This window comes from Diadema antillarum, unplaced genomic scaffold (genome assembly GCF_040938485.1).
Source record: "Diadema antillarum isolate AM-2024a unplaced genomic scaffold, OU_Dant_1.0 seq00001389_RagTag, whole genome shotgun sequence".
Classification (NCBI taxonomy): domain Eukaryota; kingdom Metazoa; phylum Echinodermata; class Echinoidea; order Diadematoida; family Diadematidae; genus Diadema; species Diadema antillarum.
Genome location: NW_027272144.1, coordinates 72045 through 92517, shown reverse-complemented (window position 1 = coordinate 92517; position 20473 = coordinate 72045). Strand labels below are relative to the sequence as shown.

At 40.5% G+C, this 20473-nt stretch overlaps 1 protein-coding gene across 1 annotated transcript in view; it reads left to right on the top strand.

Annotated features, from left to right (window-relative positions):
• The window catches only part of LOC139708921 (cilia- and flagella-associated protein 206-like), a gene marked incomplete at its 3' end in the record, with an annotated part of 117420 nt that overhangs the window by 36921 nt on the left and 60026 nt on the right, over positions 1 to 20473 (top strand). The window contains exons 5-6 of the mRNA XM_071620885.1: positions 5384 to 5542; positions 11434 to 11526. Of these exons, the coding sequence (XP_071476986.1) occupies positions 5384 to 5542; positions 11434 to 11526 (252 nt within the window). The remainder of the gene's footprint in view (positions 1 to 5383; positions 5543 to 11433; positions 11527 to 20473) is intronic.

Sequence of the window (20473 nt, the reverse complement as noted above, 5' to 3'; positions counted from 1 at the left end):
CACATGTAAGGCTCTTTGGTACCAGAATTGCAACATGACACACACACTTTTTTTTTTTTTTTTTTTTTTTTTGTCTTCTTTGCTTTGGGGGATAACTCAGAAAAGAAATACGGATGGGAGCAGTCACCAGTATGGGAGTATTCCGGAGAAAAAAAATAAAATAAATACTGAATGGAGGAGAAATAGTTAAAGGAGGAAAATAAGTCATTCTGAGTTTGACATTGTTTACTTACTTTTTTTTATCAATCAGTGGGAGATCATTCAGAAAAGAAATAAAGAAAAAAAAAAGAAGAAGTAGCCTTATTTGAGGCCAGTTGAATGAAAGAAATGTAGTATCATAACATTTGAAATCCTGCCAGTGGTCTTGCTGAGGGCTTCGACTTGAGCTACCTTCAAATAATTCTTTCCTTGTTCATTCCTGCAAGCCCCAGACTGTTATACCCCTTTCAGTAACTCTCCTGGCTCAGACCAGGCCCGAGCTGAGGTATAAAATGTTGAGTTTATGAATGGTTTGGGCCAGAGTGGCACGCGCCAGGTTCAGGCTATTTTGGCGCTGCTGTAAGCTATCGCCTGGCACTGATGGAAGAGTTTCTGAACGATAGCAGCACCAGGCTCAGACCAAAATTCCTTGCGCGGTCAAAGGTCACAATTACCTGGCTGTGCCTCCGCCAGAGCGCACATTCAGTTATCATGTATGGTAATTATCCCTTATGAGCCGAGTTTGTGAATGGGTCAACGTAAAAGTAGCGGGACTCTGCTACAGTTAGTGAAAGCCGTATCAGGGCAATTACCCCACCCCCAGCTAAATACTGGTTAGTGATAAGGTTAGAGTAAAGATTAGAGTTAGGGTTAGATTTAGGGTATAGAGTTTAATTTAGGGTTATTATTAAGTTCAGGATTAGGATTAAGGTTAGGGTTAGGGTCAGGGGAAGGGTCCGGGGTAATTGCCCTAGACCCATTGAACGCCAATATTCACTGCTTGGCGTGGGCCAATTCAGCTCGACGACCATCAATTAATTTGAGCCCCAAGATATAGTTTCATTCCCTGAAATAACACTTAGATTATTCAATCATTTTGAAAGTTATCAATGCGGAAATCCAATTGGATTTTTTTTGTTTTTTTTTTTGGGGGGGGACGTCCTGTATATATGTACATTAGAGACTGGAGATATACGATCGTGATGTAAAATTATGCTATCTACCTACTTAGGTATGCTGATAACTATTTCTGGCGCTGCATTAAATACCAATGCTGAGCCTGTGGGGGTCAGCTCACTTTTTGTAGGTGGTGGCTGCTATACTTCACTGTGGACACTGGCCTAAAATATGCTTGCTAGGCACTCCAGCTGCTGGTCTGTTTGTCGATGCCCCTTGTATCACCCTAATTGTAATAACAACCCTAACTGTAATACATGTTAACCCTAAATGTAATATCGAACTTAAATGTATATACATTTTAAGGCTAAATGTAATTACGACCCAAAATGTAATACACCTTACCCCTAATAAAATGTAATAACACCCCTAAATGTAATTCATTCTATTGCTAAGTGTAATAATCGAGTGAACTGAAATAACCCGCAAACCGGAGAAAACCCTAAATGTAATACATGCTAACCCTAAATGTAACACTTTTTGACCCCTCAATTTGATATCCACCCCTTTTCTGTATGAGACTCTAGGATTTTAAATGATTTGATTTATATTAAAGAAGCTAGTTGCCAGTCTTATCATGCAATAGGAAACAGCACAAGCGTTTGGAATTTATTCATGGTTTTCTCGTGCAGCTTGTGCGGCCTTCCAAGGACTGGTGCAGCATAACATGTATCCATCAATTCACGTTCCGCAATATTGATTTATTGTTATTATCCAGTCAATCATTCAGACTTTGCTTAAAGTCAGTTTGCCGTACTCATACATTCGTATCTCATAGGAAAGTCAATGATACAAATGGTGACTCAAAGATGATAAAAAAGACATGCCAGTGAATGTTCTCAGTCATCCAGGTAAAGTGTCTCATGAACTATATCAGTAAATTTAGTCAACTGGACTTACAAGCTTATGAAATGTTGTTTGGCGGGGGGTATAACCAGTCGCTGTAGCGACATTTCTAGGTTTTTTGGGTTTTTTTTTTTTTTTGGTTTTTTTTTTTGGTTTTGTTTTTTTGTTGCTTGTAGGGGAGAAGTGGCAGGAAAGTGTGAAGACCTGTTTGGGGAATGGGGTTGGTTTGATTTTGGTTTTGGTTTTTTATGCCTCCACCACGAATGTTGCCAGAGACATTATGTTATTCAGGTTGTCCATCCTTTCGCCCGTCCATCTGTTCGTCCATCCTTCCATCCTAATCAATTTTGTGGACAGCGTAACTAAAAAAACATTTGAGGTATCCTATGAAACTTGGCATGTATATGTATGAGTGGACAAAGTTCTGCCCATCAACTTTTGGGTGCACATGCTCAAGGTCAAAGGTCAATATCTAATACTCAAAATTTTATTGTTTCCCCCATATCTATACAATGCCTGCAGGTATTTTCTTGAAACTTAGTGTACACATGTATTACCTGATAAAGATTCTCTCAGAGAAAGTTTCAGGCCATGATCAAGGTTAAAGGTCAAAGGTCAAATGAAAATACTAAAATATCACTTTCTTTCTCCATGTTGGAGAAATGGTTCGTGATATCTTCATGGAACTTAGTACGTGCATGTACTGCCTGACAGTAAATTTCTTGAGAATTTTGGGGTCAAAGGTCAAAGGTCAATTGTCAAGGTCAACTCCGAAAAATTTCACAATTTCCCTCATGTCTATGCAGTGCCTGAAGGTATTTTTAAAGTTTGTGTATACGTGTATTACCCAATATAAGTGTAGATTCTCTGGGAATATTTTGAGCCAAAAGGTCAAAAGGTCAGAGGTTATATAAAAATGCTAATTTCTCTTCTTCCTCCATATCTCAAAGTGGCTCGAAGTATTGTCACATAACTTAGTATATTTATGCATGTACTGCCTGACAGTGATTCTCTGGGAATTTTAGGGCCGTGGATCAAAGGTCAAGGGTCAAAAGCCAGGGTAAAATACTAAAATTTTACTATTTGAAGCTGAAATTACCCTTTTTCTCCATACCTTGGAGATTACTCAATGCACAAACTTATTACAGGGTCAAAGGTCTTGAGTAAAAATCCTAAAACTCCCAAATACATGTACCTCCTGTCTTAAACAATGCCATTCATCCAATTAAACCTAATTCAAGGAAAGTAACCACTCAACACATTTGTGATAAACATGTCTTTTTAATTTCTTGCCAATTACGTGAAACTGTTGTCATACATTGTCAAGACTTCTAAATAGACCTACTGGGAGAGCCATGCATTATCATTCGCAGCGATACGGTGTAATTAACTCGCCAAAAGCATACATGTATGACCTCGAAGCCTCATTGGCATGAAGTAGACAGCTTGTGTACACAAAACCGCCGGAAAGTGTTGCAGGACAATCTCAATATCTCACCTCAGAAGCCATCAAATAAAAATCTATACAGCAAATTGAAGAAGAAACTATTCTCTAACTCGCAATGTTAGTTATTTCGGGTTTTATTGAGGATAAACCTGTGAAAATAACGTCGAAACTTAGCTTCCAAAACAGAAATTTGGTCTCAAAACAAGTGTTATTTTTTCACATTTTCCTTCATTGCCCAAAAATGAAACTTCAGTATATATGACTTTAATATGGTAGTATATCTATACAGTGTTCCAAATATCTTTAATGTATCATTTGGCGCACGGATATGTCCAGAAAAAATCGAGATCGCTGTCACTTGTGACCCACGTAAAATCCATAGCGTAAGCAGTACGCAGTCCGATGTATCGATTTTTGTTTTGCATGAAACAGTTGAAGCACATTGCAGGGTTCTCTCTTGCCCACTCACCACCCTGTGGACCGAAAACCGAACCCTGTCGCATTGCGCCGAATGTGACACCGCTGATTGGGTAAGCGTGCACTGACCAGTAGAGAACGCATGCGCAGGAGGATGATCTAGTTGTGCATGTCCAGTATTTTCTCTTAAATTGGGTTGTCTTTTTGCTCTTATTTTCATTTAACTACTAATTGCACAAACATGAAACTTAGCAGACAGTGAGTCTGGTGCAGACTAGCAATATGTTAATCAAATGCATTACAGGTGCAGACTTATGTACAGAAAAAAATTATAACCCTTTCCCACGGTCGACTCAAACAGGAAAACACACATATCTCAAAAGATACATCACCATTTTCACCCAAAAATCATATGAAGGATGATATATCCATATTAGATATATGTGTGAAGTTTCAAGGGATTTGGTGGTAAAATAAGGGAGATATACGAGGAGGTGAACTTTTGAGATTTTTTGTCCTTCCCTCTGCACAGTGCTTCGATGACCGTTACAAATTCAAAATCTTTGGCCTCTTATCAGTAAGTTAATTGCACTGTATCGCCAGGGCGTTATGGCGGAGGCATACCAGTCGTAATAGGAAACTTTCTAGTTTTAGATTTTCATGTCCCAAACTTAACCCTCCCCCCCCCCTCCAGCAAAAAGCTAGATCCGCCCTGTAAAATCTGTTTCCATAGGAACACACACCATATCACAGTGCGCCTTCTCATATGCCACAAAATGGCGGGGGGGGGGGGGGGGAGGAGGGGTTCAAATCCCCTTGGGCTACTAATTGTTTTGTTTTTGCAAGGGATTTCACCTGTTGTTGCATGTTAGCTGAGAAGTGGCAGGAAAAAAATGTAAAGATCGTCTTTTTTTTGGGGGGGGGTGGTTTGTTTTTGTTTTTGTTTTTGTTTTGTTTGATTAGCTTGACATATGACCCAAGCTTAACTCCCACCCCCTTAGCAAAGAGCTAGATCCGCCCCTGAAAATCTGTTTCCATAGGAACACACAGCTCAGCACATGGAATGAGGCAGGACGAAAAACTGCGCGTGACACACTTGCTACACACCACAGAGTTCCAGGACAATCCAGGAAAAGAGCAGAAAATGAATTTGTACCGTGAAAACGCGGCACAGAGCAGTGCATTTGACTGAGATAAGAAAGTTACTTCCTAACACATGTGCATAGAAAAGCGATATGACCATGCGAACACGAAGCGGGTCTCAGTGCAGTCTCTTTCAGAGACTCCATAAGTAAAATGACATATAATTCAATTGTTCAATATATAAACAATTGGACTTTCCAAATCTATGTAAATCATGGAGAGAGAAGACACACTCTGGAAAAATGTTTACTGAGAAAAGAAGGTTTGATGTTAAGGTCTACTTATGTGCTTAATTTTACCAAGAAGAACTTAAATACATCTCAGGTATAGGTAACAATGACATTCCTTCTGTTTTTTTTGCATCCTCTCCCCCAGCTGCCCTACAGAGTGTGTTCCCCCAGACAGAACTTGGTACATTCATGTCACTGGTGAAGCGTGACAAAGAGCGCCAACTGGTTGAACTTACCCACATAGTTACAGGGATTCGTCTCTTCAACAAGGAATGTGGCAAAGGTGGAGAAGGCATAGATGACTGTGAGTATTATGTACAAGAAGCAGAGAGGTCACTTTCTGCATGATCCATTTCATGACTTTGAGCGATTCTTGATAGAATTCTGTAAATGCGAAAAATTTTTAGGTACATTAATTTTGACATATTTCACGCTACATTTGGCTAGTGCGAATTCTAAAACCCGTGAAAATATCTTCACATTTTTTTTCTCTGCACATTTTGAATGGATGCACAATTGCATAGTGCGAATTCAAGAACCCATAATTAATATGTTTTGGCGCTGCTCAGCGCAAAAAAAAAAAAAATTGATCAAGCAAAAATATTGACGTTTACAGTATTTTGTTTGTTACTGGTACACTGTAATTCTCTTTCTCAGTCATATTGTTTTAATAAGTAATAATCCACGCTCCGAGTCATGTATTATGTATGATGATATAACATCGCCACCAAGGAAGTAATAAATGCTTGTATAAAGCAATCAACCATGGGACCGGCAGGCTTAAATGGATGGTATGATATTGGTGGAGATGAGAATTGGGCTTTTAACTTTTTGTGAGATACCAAGAAACCACCTACGAAATAATACAGAATATAACATTCAAAGAGGAATTCAAAGTTTGCTAGATGAAAATTAGTGTTAAAATGGCTGAGATATCAAAAAACAAAGTAAAACAAAGCAATCTTAATAAAAGGTAGGTATTACCTTTCACTAGGATTGCTCTGTTTTTGATATCTCAGCCATTTCAAAACCAATTTTCATCAAATAAACATTGAATCCCACTTGGAATTATTGCTCTTTCATATTTCATATGAGGTTTCGCATCATCTCACCAAAAAAAGTTCGAAACCTGATGTTAGGTCTCAAGCAAGACTATGACTTACGGACTTAATGAGTCATCAATGAGGATAAAGTGTCTTACCTAGGGGCAAACTGCTGTAAACAGTGGGACTTGAACCACGGTCTTTGTCATCAAAAGTATGTGGCCTTACCCACTAAGCCACAAATCTTCCTTTCAGCATGTCACAGTGCTGGGTGGTTGACCAATTGGCAGTATGCTCTGATCAATTTTGATAGCATTTCTCTAAAATAAGATAGATTATATTATGTGTGCTATTAGTGAAAGTATTTATCAGTTTTGTTTGAATCTTCTTCAAATCTTCCTTTCAGCATGTCACAGTGCTGGGTGGTTGACCAATTGGCAGTATGCTCTGATCAATTTTGATAGCATTTCTCTAAAATAAGATAAATTATATTATGTGTGCTATTAGTGAAAGTATTTATCAGTTTTGTTTGAAGAGGAAATGTAATTGTGTTTACCATGCTTCATAAATGACTCAAGAATGAAGGTAATTTATCATTTGATATGAGATCATTGGTTTGTTAATGTGTAAGCCATGGCACAAAACTTCCAGTTGGATACTTTCATATTTGCTGATACTGTGTAGAATCAGGATAAGGATGTCATTCGGACCAAGATTTTCTTTTTTATGCCTCTGCCACGAAGTGTCGCCGGAGGCATATCATGTTTTTGGGTTGTCCGTCCGTCCTTCCATCCGTCTGTCCTTCCGGCCATAATTAATTTTGTGGACAGCATAACTAAAAAACTGTTTGAGGTATCCTAATGAAACTTGGCATATGTATGAGTGGACGAAGTCGTGCCTATCAAGATCAAAAGGTCAAGGTCAAATGCTCAAAATTTCACTATTTTTCCCATATCTATGCAATGCCTGAAGGTATTTCATTGAAATCTAGTTTATGCGTGTACTACTAAAAAAAAGAGTCTCCCGTGAGAGTTTGGGGTCAAAGGTAAATTGAAAATGTTAAAATTTGACTTTTTTCTCCATATCTCGCAAATCGTTCAAGGTATCTACATATAAATGGAGCTTAGTACATACGCATGTACTAACTGGCAGTGATTATCTAGGGAATTCAGGGGTCATGGGTCAATGGTCAAGGTCAACTCCTTAAATTTTCACTATTTCCCTCATATTTATGCAGTGCCTGCAAGATTTTCTTGAAACTGAATACATACATGTATTACCCAATAGAGATTCTCTTCAATGGAAGTTTCTTGCCAAAAGGTCAAAGGTCAAGTGAAAGTGCTAAATTTCACTTCTTCCTCCATATCTCTAAATTGACTCAAGGTATCATCCTGAACCTTAGTACATGTCTATGCATAGAAGGTACCTGACAGTTATTATACCCCCGCCACACATAGTGTGAAGGGGGTATATAGGAATAACCGTGATGTTGGTCGGGCGGGCGGTCGGTCGGTCTGTTGCAAAATCTTGCGTCGCGAACTCCTCCTACAGTTTTGAAGCAATTTACATGAAACTTAAGGTAAATGATGATATTGAGGTATAGATGTGCAAGACGTATTTTTTGTGTTTGTCAATGCGTTGCCATGGTAACCATGATTTTACCAAAACCTTGTGAATTGAATGACTTCCATAGTATTTAAGCAATCAATTTCAAAATTGGTATCTATGATGATCTATAGGTGTAGTTATGCAAGACACTCTTTGTGTTTGTACTTGACAAAGCGTTGCCATGGTTACTGCATGTTTTCTTTGAAATCTTGTGGAGTGAACTTCCACAGTTTTGAAGCAATTGAAATAAAATTTGGTAGGCATTATGGCCTTGAGGCATAGATGTGGAACGCATAATTTTTGTGTTTGTCAGACAGAGCATTGCCATGGTAACCATAATTTTACCAAAACCTTGTGGATTAAATAACTTCCACATCATTTAAGCAATTAAGGTCAAATTTAGTATGTATGATGATTAGGAAGTGTAGTTATGCAAGACACCATTTAATCTATGAAGGTGAAATTTGGTGTGTATGATGCTCTTTAAGTGTAGTTTTGCAAAATGTCCTTTGTATTTGTATCAGACAATGCATTGCCATGGTAACCACATGGTTGTTTTTTTTTATCCTGTGAAGTGAACTTCTTCCACAGTTTTCAAGCAATTGAAACCAAATTTGGTAGGCATTATGGCCCTGAGGTACAGATGTGGAACACATAGTTTTTGTGTTTGTCACACAAACCATTGCCATGGTAATAATAATAATAATAATAGTGAGACTCTTATAAAGCGTACATTTCTACCTAAAAAAGATACTCAAGACGCTATAGAACAGAGTACATATTGTGTCACGTTACAACAGTATCACAGAAAATAATAAGACAATAAACCAACAAACAATAGTCCTATGGATACATACACATACTATACATACAGATATACAATATTTTCAATTCAAATTAAAAATATATGTCTTGAGATTCTTTTTGAAACTATCAATGGAAGATGCTTCTCTAAGAGATTTTGGTAGGCCATTCCATAGTTTTGGGCCCATATATGAAAAAGCCCGATCCCCCCAATTATGCTCGATTCGAGGTACCTGTAATTTTAGCGAGTAACCACAATTTTACCAAAACCTTGCAGATCGAATAACTTTTCTATCATTCAAGCAATTAAAGTCAAATTTAGTATGTATCATGATCTGGAAGTGTAGTTTTGCAAGACACCAAGGTGTTAGTTTAAGGAAAATGTGTTGCCATGGTAACCACTCATTTTTGTATCAAACTAAACCATTCAAGCTATGAAGGTCAAATTTGATGTGTATAATGGTCTTTAAGTGTAGTTATGCAAAATGTCCCTTGTGTTTGTATCAGGCAATGCATTGCCATGGTACCCACACATTTTACCCAAACCTTGTGGAGCTCACTGTCAACTCTGTAATTGTACAGTCAACTAAAATTATTCTGTTTCCAATTCGACAAGTGCACAAACTTTGTATTAATGTCATTGCCCTCATGACGTCACATACTATAAAGCGACACTAGGGGCGGGGGTATTAATCACCATCAGTGATAATTCTAGTTCTCTTGGGAATTTTAGGGTCATAGGGTCAAAGGTCAATTTCAAAGGCCTGGTTAGAAGGCTAAAATTTTACTATTTAATACTTAAATTACACTTTTTCTCAATACCTTGAAAATTACTCAATGCATAAACTTATCAAAGGGTCAAAAGTCAAGTAAAAATCCTCAAATCCCCAAATACATGCATTCTTAAACAATATAGCCATTCATCCAATTAAACCTAGTTCAAGGAAAGTGAACATTCAATACCTTTTTGACAAACCTGTCATGTTGATATTTTGCCAATTATGTGAAACTGTCATCACACATTGCCAAGACATTGGACTATAGACGTATTGGGAGAACCATGCTTTATGGCGGAGGCATACCAGTTGCCATAGCAACATTTCTACAAAAATAACAAGAAGAAAAATCAGAGGAATCCTTTTGTCAACATCTATAGAGAAATCCCAAAATCCTGATGCTGTCAATTTATTAGCTCACCTGAGCCAAAGGCTCAAGTGAGCTATTGCGATCGCCCTTCGTCCGGCGTCCGTCGTGCGTCGTGCGTCGTGCGTCGTCCGGCGTCCGTCGTCCGTCGTCCGTCGTCCGTCGTCCGTCGTCCGTCGTCCGTCGTCCGTCGTGCGTCGTGCGTAAACTTTTTACATTTTCATCTTCTTCTTGAAAACCCCAAGACCGATTTTCATCAAACTTGGCAGGTAGCATCCCTAGGGGGTTAGGAACTCAATTTGTTAAAATGGGCACCATGACCCACCCAGGGGGCCCCCAGGGGGGCCCAAACCCCCCAAAATTAAGGAATCTTTAAAAATCTTCTTCTCTAGAACCAGAAGTGATAGAGCTAAGTTAATACTATGAGTTAGTTCATTGATGACTGTAGTTTCAAGTTTGTTCATGGCAGAATCAGGGATGCCCCTCTTGGGACCCAGGGGAGGGGGGGTGGGGAGGGGTTCTAATGGGGCCTAAATTGTACATTTTCATCTTCTTCTTGAGAACCCCATGACCCATTTTCACCAAACTTGGCAGGTAGCATCCCTAGGGGGTTAGGAACTCAATTTGTTAAAATGGGCACCATGACCCACCCAGGGGGCCCCCAGGGGACCCCCAGGGGGCCCACATCCCCCAAAATTAAGGAATCTTTAAAAATCTTCTTCTCTAGAACCAGAAGTGATGGAGCTAAGTTAATACTATGAGTTAGTACATTGATGACTGCAGTTTCAAGTTTGTTCATGGCAGAATCAGGGGTGCCCCCCTTGGGACCCAGGGGAGGGAGGTGAGGAGGGGTCCTAATGGGGCCTAAATTGTACATTTTTATCTTCTTTTTTAGAACCCCATGACCCATTTTCACCAAACTTGGCAGGTAGCATCCCTAAGGGGTTAGGATCTCAATTTGTTAAAATGGGCACCATGTCCCACCCAGGGGGCCCCCAGGGGGGCCCAAACCCCCCAAATGAAGGAATCGTTAAAAATTTTCTCTAGAATCAGAAGTTATACAGCTAAGATAATACTATGAGTGAGTACATTAATGACTGTAGTTTCGAGTTTGTTCATAGGAGATCCAGGGGTGCCCCTCTTGGGGGCAGGGGTGGGGGGGTTGGTTAGGAAGGTCCAAATGGGGGCCTGAATCGTACATTGTCATCTTCTTCCTGAAAACCTCATGATAGATTTTCGTCAAACTTGGCAGGTAGCATCCTTAGGGGGTCAGGATCTCAATTTATCAAAATGGGCACCATGCCCCACCCAGAGGGCCCCAGGGGGCCCCCAATTCCCCAAATTAAGGAATCTTTAAAAATTTGGGCCCTTATTGTACATTTTCATCTTCTACTTCAGAATGCCTGGTCAAATTTTGGTAGAGCTGTGAATAATTTAGATTAGTGACTGCGTGAAAGGTGAACTTGCGATACTCAGGTGAGCGCTAGACCCGCGGGTCTCTTGTTTTATTAGTACTGTAGTTTTTTTACATTGTAGTGTCTACACATTGTGAGAATTGTCAGACACTCATCCATATTGAATGCCGTTGCCATTTCAGTGCCAGCCATATTGAACGAGGCAGTACCAGCAACCACGCAGAATGTAGATACAGCCATACAGCGGTCTTGCAACACAGCGTTCAACTACACAGGTGAAGCTACTAAACTTTTAAGAAACTGCAATATCTTATTGATGGACTGATTTCACATTCAAAGTCAGAGGACATAATTTTCATGGGTATGAAACATGCACCCATACATGTATTTCATATGCTTTAAAGAAAATTTTCAGCTCATCATGGCGAAAGGACCAAGTGAGCTGTTGTGAATTGTGCAAATTTTGTATTGACAGCGTATAGTTCTTGGTTGTTGCTGGGTTTTTTTCAGAGATTTAAGATTGCAGAGTCTTGTTGTAGCCTATGCACAGCAAGAGTTAATCCCATAGAAAAAAAAAGAAAAGGAAAATGATATTAAATAACATTGATGAATTATGGTAAATAATTTAAAAATGAAAAGAAAAATTTGGTACACTACTCCATTCCTTCAAGTGAATTGGTATTAAATTACATTGAAGAATCGTGATGAATAATTTGAAAAGGAATTATAGAAAAAGTCAGTAAACTACTCCATTCCTTCAAGTGAATTGATATTAAATCGCATTGATTAAATTTGGTGAATAATTTGAAAAGGAATAGAAAAAGTCAGTAAACTACTCCATTCCTTCAAGTGAAATTTGTCAATATTTAATACCGATGGTTGTTTGGTATATCAGCCTGCCTGCATAAAACACATTGTGAATGAAGAGGAGACAAGTTATGGAAAGCTCATATTCCACTATCATGATTTGGTTTGTAATCCAGTAGAGCGGTAGAGTGGCAAAAGTGTACAGGGATTGTGTTTGTCATCTGAAGCATTATAGCACCAGCATGGTGAGGAAGTGTAAAAAACATGTATTTTTTCAGATTAGCAAGAACTCTTAAACTTGTTCAAAATTTCTTGCTGATCTTTGCAATCAGATTTAATGGCAAATGGGAAGAATATAATGAAAGCATAAAGGAAACTGTGCATTTTGCTGTTGACCTGTACAACATAATAATCATGCAGTCAAAAAGCTAGGTTTTTCTCATCCGGCACTTATGTACATCAGGGTCGAGGTCGGTTCCCTTTTTTCGATCCTGACATGGTGATAGGGAGAGATGAGAATTTTGAAACTTGGACAAGTTTTCTCTGATTCTATTGCTTAGATGTAATAGTTCATGTAGGGATACTCCCAAGATACAAGCACTCATATTAAATCAAATGGATTGATTCACCCTTACAAGAAAAGTAAGGCTGCGTTCATGTGAAACTAGAATTGCGTTTCTAAACACGTTTAGTCGCTAAACGTGTTTAGTTGCGTTGTGTTCATGCGATTTTTCCATTTAAACGCGTTTCAAAACGCCGATCTGAAACGCGGAAAAAAGGGTGTTTTGAATCATGATTCTGCCAGAATCACGATCGCAGAAACCGCATGAACGCAACCGTGATTTCAATCATGATTCTATGACGTCATTGTGCGCTGTGCGCATGCGTGTCTCATGGGGTATCCCATGCACAGCTTCTAGTTCTGTTCGCGTGCTTGTGTACGTCTTATGAATCGTGTGTTTTGGTACCATACTTGCACTTGTTTGTTTACATCAACGCCATACACCGATTCTATGCTAGTATCTAACGTTAACTGTTTAACATAATAATACATGTAATTACTCTCCGATTGAGTTGCTAAAAGTAATAGCTGCAGCGCTGTGTCTACCAAGGGAAACAATTGGAGAGACGAAGAATTAGGATTATTCCTCGATCTGTTCCTCGATCTGTGGGCAGAGCCTGAATGCCACAGCTAATCGGAAAGTATTCACCGAAATAAAAACGTAAAGGCCTGTACAGCTGGAATAAGGAGGTCTGGCTCGAGTTGCAGAGACAAGGTCAAACTGCGCAGTGCGCTGCGCAATGGCAAATGATGAGCTGAGCCAGAATCAGCATTGCGAAAGCCCGCATGAACGCTCTTCCGCTGAGACCGTGATTTGAAACGCCGTTTTGAATCATGATTCATGTTTGTGATTCTGGCTACGAAATTCGCATGAACGCGGCCTAAGAGTGCAGAACACTTTGGTAAAATAAATGAAATGGAAGTCCTACTTTCTACTGATCTACAATATGGTATGGGAATCAGTGGTTGACCATTCTTTTCTCATCAACAAATGTGACTTGAAAAAAAAAATAAAAGGTTAATGTGTACCTTTTGTGCCTTAAAGGAGAATTTGTATAATTGCTTGACTGTCTGTTATCTTTCCTGAGAATCCCGTCAGCATTGATTGCATCCTGCCCTGCCCCAACCTGTTGTAATTCTGCATCTGGAAATAACAATTACACAAACTTCAGCCTTAAAGTATATATTTTTTTCTTTTAGTATTATGTGTACAGAGCACAACATTCATGAAAAAAAAAAAAGAAAAAAAAAGGTGTAGTCAACAGCATCAACACTGGAATTGAAGAATAAGCCTATCTAAAACTTCATCCAGCATGTGATTTAAACAATTTAGCATACCTTACTTTGTTAACAACACCATCTATTGTACCATCTTGACATTGCTTTAATAGACTCCTCATCACTAGACGTTTTCGCATTATACCGTATATGTAATGTAAAAAAAAAAGAATAAAGCTGATTAAACTTGATATGTCAGACATAAATATTACTCCTTGTTTTAGAGTGATTTCTAATCATAACAACTGTGATAATACAAGATTGTAAGAAGTTTTTTGTAGAGAGCTCAAGTTTGTTTATTTTTTACTTGAAATTATGAGTATTACACTTGGAATACTCAAGTTCAAGTTCAAGTTTTATTTCGACAGGTCAGCATTACACATAGCATAGCATTAAAGTGATCATGTTAACATGTATGAGTTATGACAGATCAGATCATTGCCCCCTCTCCCCCAGAAAGAAAGAAAAATCAAACAAACAAACATGCAAAACATATATCTGCACCTTCCTCTGAAATATATGCACAATATATATTGAAATAAAATCTAAGAGGAGGACAATAACTCTATGAATGCTAACATGATATGATTAATATACCCTCAATATAAGAAAGTTAACCAAATTGCAAATATCCTCTCAGAACACCTTCTGTATCTGTACAAATTCTTTATTTCTATGTGGCCAAATCTTGTGCAGAGACTAACTCAAAACATCCTAGGACTATCAACTTCAAACTAGTGTCATCTGTGTCTTTGGTAGACCATCGAGTCAATGATGTCATTCTGGGTTGTGCTGCCGTCATTCATGGGCCCGTATGTGGCTGACAAGTCCAATTCTTGAGGCTAACATTCGGGGGCAGTGTGGGCACTGGAATGATGCAGGTGGGGGTGCTGCGGAGATCGAGGCCTTCCTGCCCTCTCTGGCACTGTTGATTCGCTCCCAGCATTTGTTTTTAGCTCACCTGAGCCAAAGGCTCAAGTGAGCTATTGCGATCGCCCTTCGTCCGGCGTCCGTCGTCCGTCGTCCGTCGTCCGTCGTCCGTCGTCCGTCGTCCGTCGTCCGTCGTGCGTCGTGCGTAAACTTTTTACATTTTCATCTTCTTCTTGAAAACCCCATGACCGATTTTCATCAAACTTGGCAGGTAGCATCCCTAGGGGGTTAGGAACTCAATTTGTTAAAATGGGCACCATGCCCCACCCAGGGGGCCCCCAGGGGGGCCCAAACCCCCCAAAATTAAGGAATCTGTAAAAATCTTCTTCTCTAGAACCAGAAGTGATAGAGCTAAGTTAATACTATGACTTAGTACATTGATGACTGTAGTTTCAAGTTTGTTCATGGCAGAATCAGGGGTGCCCCCCTTGGGACCCAGGGGAGGGGGGTGGGGGAGGGTTCTAATGGGGCCTAAATTGTACATTTTCATCTTCTTCTTGAGAACTCCATGACCCATTTTCACCAAACTTGGCAGGTAGCATCCCTAGGGGGTTAGGAACTCCATTTGTTAAAATGGGCACCATGACCCACCCAGGGGGCCCCCAGGGGGCCCAAACCCCCCAAAATTAAGGAATCCGCAAAAATCGTCTTCTCTAGAACCAGAAGTGATAGAGCTAGGTTAATACTATGAGTTAGCACATTGATGACTGTAGTTTCAAGTTTGTTCATGGCAGAATCAGGGGTGCCCCCCCTTGGTACCCGGGGGGGGGGGGGGGGGGGGGGGGGGGGGTGAGGAGGGGTCCTAATGGGGCCTAAATTGTACATTTTTATCTTCTTCTTGAGAACCCCATGACCCATTTTCACCAAACTTGGCAGGTAGCATCCCTAGGGGGTTAGGATCTCAATTTGTTAAAATAGGCACCATGCCCCGCCCAGGGGGCCCCCAGGGGGCACAACCCCCCCAAATGAAGGAATCTTTAAAAATCTTCTCTAGAATCAGAAGTTATAGAGCTGAGATAATACTATGAGTGAGTACATTAATGACTGTAGTTTCAAGTTTGTTCATAGGAGATCCAGGGGTGCCCCTCTTGGGGGTAGGGGGGGGGTGGTTGGAAGGGTCCAAATGGGGGCCTGAATTGTACATTTTCATCTTCTTCCTGAAAACCTCATGATGGATTTTTGTCAAACTTGGCAGGTAGCATCCCTAGGTGGTCAGGATCTCAATTTATCAAACTGGGCACCATGCCCCACCCAGAGGGCCCCAGGGGGCCCCAATTCCCCCAAATTAAGGAATCTTGAAAAAATTGGGCCCTTATTGTACATTTTCATCTTCCACTTGAGAATGCCTCGTCAAATTTTGGTAGAGCTGTGAATAATTTAGATTAGTGACTGCGTGAAAGGTGAACTTGCGATACTCAGGTGAGCGCTAGACCCGCGGGTCTCTTGTTGTAGGTAGACAGGGCTTCTCTTGTCAGGTCACGCCAGTGCTGCCTATCTCCAGCAAACACCTCAAGTTTTTGTGGAGAGATTTCGCTACATTTGAGAGTGTCCTTGATACAGTCGTTGTATCTCTTCTTTGTCTGCGGGAGAACACCCCATACAGAATTTGGCAAGGAAGGCGACTGGTATCCTTTCGGATCACATATCCAGTCCAGCGGAGTTGGGCCTTCACCATCATGGACTCAATGCTGCAGAGTCCTATTCTATTGAGGACTTCTAGGTTTGTTACTCTGTCCTGCCACTTGATCCCTAGGATTGACCTCAGTGCTCTAGTGTGAAAGCATTCAAGCTGTCTGAGGTGCTTTCTGTAGGGGGTCCAAGTTTCACATGCATACAGTAAGGTTGATAGGACGACTGCCCTGTACACTTTGATCTTCGTTTTCAACTTGATGTTCCTGTGGCCCAACACTCGTGAGCCAAGGCGGCCAGGTGACAGACTTGCTTTGTTGATGCACGTGGATATTTCTTTGTCCAGACTAACATCAGAGGAGATGGTGCTACCAAGATACCTGAACTGATTAACAGTTTTTAACTCAGTACCTTCAATGGAGATGGTTGGTAGGGTTGATGTGGTTCCTGGTGATGGCTGGTGGAGGACCTCCGTCTTACCCAGGCTAATCTCCAGACCAAATAATCGAGCAGCCTCCGCGAATCTGTTGACAATGGCTTGGAGGTCAGTATCTGAATGCGTCATAAGGGCACAGTCATCGGCATAAAGTGCTTCTTGCAGGAGTCGCTCAACAGGCCTTGTCCTTGCATTCAGTCTCCGCAAGTCAAAGAGTGATCCATCCAATCTGTATTTCAGGTACACCCCTTTCTCCAGGTCTCGCAAAGCGTGGTTTAGTACACAAGTGAAGAATAGGTTGAAGAGGACAGGCGCCAGCACACATCCCTGTTTTACTCCATTGGCAATTTCAAAGGGCTTTGAAGTTTCACCATTGGAGAGGATGAGACCTTCCATTCCATCATGGAAAAGACAAATGAGATTCACAAACTTAGTTAGGCAGCCAAGCTTTGCGAGGATCATCCAGAGGGCCTCTCTGTTCACTGTGTCAAAAGCTTTGGTAAGGTCGATGAATGCGATATACAGAGCTGCCAACTATTACGGATTTCCCGTAATTGTTACGGGAAATGATCACGATTACGGGAGTACGGAATGTCGCCTCAAAATTACGGTTTTTGGAAATTCCGATAATGCCCTATCGCCTATGCAGCAATTGCAATATACTAGCAGACTACACACTGTACATGTTTCATTCTCCAGCCGGCCCGCGTTGCCTGGTTGCCCGCATTTGTGTGTGTCGGTGTCTGTGTACTCGACGTGTGTGTTCGTAGCTTTCATTATAGAAAAGTGTGCGCACACGCAATTCGCTGCTTGCGTACTGTGTACACCGAACGGAAATTCGCGCGCGTGAATCCCTGTCGCCTACGGACCCTGGATGTTTCCATCGATCGCCATGGGATCCCCATGTGTGGCCGGCCGGCTGGGGACCGGAGCGTGAGTACATGTAGTAGCTTAGCTACACACTGTAGCCAGCTGCCACTATAGACAGTACCCTATTTCGTTTTGAGTCGGGGTAGAAGCGCTCCGTTGTGCAATGTCTGTTTCTTTTTCTCTACTTCTTCCGTTTTTCCCTTGCCTCCCAAGTACGAAATGATTTTTAGAGTGTTGTGTGTGTTTTTTGTAACGTTATTGCATCATTTTTCTGCAAGGAAGAGGTGAGTTTCTGTTCGTGTACTGAGTGATGATGTGCACTGCAGTATGTGCAGGTGAAAAGCGTTCGAACTTTCTTTCCCGAGTATCGTGGAAACTCGATGTATTTCTAGGCCTATAAAAGGAGATCTCATGTAACAGAATACTTATAACAAACTATTTTCAGGTCAAAGTGAATTAATTTCCCTTGTTTTGTATCGTTTATTGACGATCTCAAGGATCTCGTCGTAATATCGAATTTCCAATGTGTAGATCTATTTGATTTTCGCGTAGCTTTCCGTGCTGCAAACTTTTGCTAGGGCCTAATCTTACTACAAAACTTATCGTTCTATTTCTGTTGTTTCTCACACCTCCTTTGGTACGATTTCTTCCATTTTATATCACTTTATCCGTTCTCTTTATGCTTTGAAATATTTAAACGTAATTCTTTCAAGTGTCTCGCACTGTTATTTTCGTAACGGCGATTTCTCCGCTTTCGTGCAATACTTTTTCGAATCGAAGCGACGTGTGTTGTCTTTTCTAAATATTTGTGTTGTTGGGAGGTGTTGATACTTTGTATTTGTTATACTTATTTATTTTCCTCAGTGTTTATCTCGAGGGACTATGCGTGTTTCTTAACGTTAATAGGAAAAGGCTAAAATGATATGAGTGATGTCTGATGGTGATGATGAAAACCGTATGCTGGTACAAAAAGACGTCTTACTGTGAATGCTGAGCGTACGTGCAGTTCGTTTTATTTCACTTTCCCTCTTATTCTTCTTTCCACCTTACTCTTCTTTCCCCTCCAAAGAATGATAAAAAAAGAAATTACATACACCTCACAACAAAAAGATCCACGATCTACCAACCTTCGTAAAGTTAAATCTAAATGTTCAATATCAGCAAAGAATAAGGGGAAAGCACAAATGACAATAAATTAGAGCGAAGAGATTGTGAAATACTGAATACACGCAGTCTCTTCGGCTCAAAGAAACTTGACACCCACCCGGCCTCTCCCCTTGTGGAAATTTCCACAAAAACAGGTGCCACACCCAGGTGCGTGCCAGACGAAAGAATGCGCGCACTGGAATAAACAGCGTGTTAGTATCCTGGAAATATCGATCGAAGAACCAGCTCATTAGTTGAATTAAAGGAATCATTGCAAAGATATCGTGATTCTATATCCTTTCTTTTGGCGCATAGTAGGAAACATCAAACAGTCGAATATATTGTACTTAATCGAATATCTTATGTTCCCTGAACAATAAAAAAGGATCGATTAATCAGTCAATTAAAAATGCAATCACGGAAATACTTAGAAGGTCTCGTATGCCCAGACAAATTCACTACGATTAGGTCCAATGAGATGCAGTCATCACCTGGTTAGACAGCAAAATCATGACAATTAATTTCAGTTCACGCTCATCATAACTGCTTATTACTTTTCAGAGTTTTGGCTATCAACATTCGTTCGTAGGTGTTTTTTGTTTGTTTGTTTTGTATGTTTTCCTCGTGAAAGACGCAATGACTTTTTCGTATCGAATTTAAACTCCATGTTTACCGTAAACAAGCCATTCAGCTCAGCTATGGCGCATTCGATCCATCGAACTTGCAGTAACCTCTTAGGCAGGAGCACATGGGTCTTTCCTTTAAACTTGAAAGTGAAACCACGTGTTTGCACATTGGCGCAACCACACACAGCGCGGCATTTTTGCGATCATCTATAGCAGAGTTTCCGATTCCAGTCAGGGTAAAAGAAATTGGAATACTTCGGAAAATACTGATGTTTAAAATCCAGTAAAATGAAAAAGCCTGAAAACAACGCATGATTATGTTTTATAGTAAACAATAATTGGAAACACCGAAGAGAGTTTTGCATTCGCTCACACAGAAGCTTTCTTGAGAAGATGAAAGCATCCCCCCTCCCCTGCTAGATAGTGGAAGCTTCCATAACCAGCCCAGTAAGTTTCTGGAGGTACATACATGCACTTGTACACATGCATTGCGCGAGAAAGCAATCAATCAACGCTGAACATTGCGTAGTTTGGATTCTTTATCGTGCTGGAGTCCAGCTCGATACTTCGGCATGTGTCGTAATGTTTTTTTTTAGAGCCTGTAGGCCTCATATGTCGACGAGTTTAATTCAAAATAGCAAAAAGAGGGAGATGGAGAAATTACGGATTCTGGTGGAAAAATACGGATTTTGGAGCTGCTGAGTCCGGATTTGTGCTTCCAAAGGTTGGCAGCTCTGGATATACAGATCCAAATTCTGTTCTATGCACTTCTCTTGGACCTGCCTCACTGTGAAAACCGTATCTACAGTGCTGCGGCCAGGTCTGAAACCACACTGAGCTTCTGGCAGGAAAGTTTCAGAAATGATGGTGATCAGGCAATTCAGGATGACGGGTGCCAGTATCTTACTAGCAATAGATAGGAGCAATATGCCCTGGTA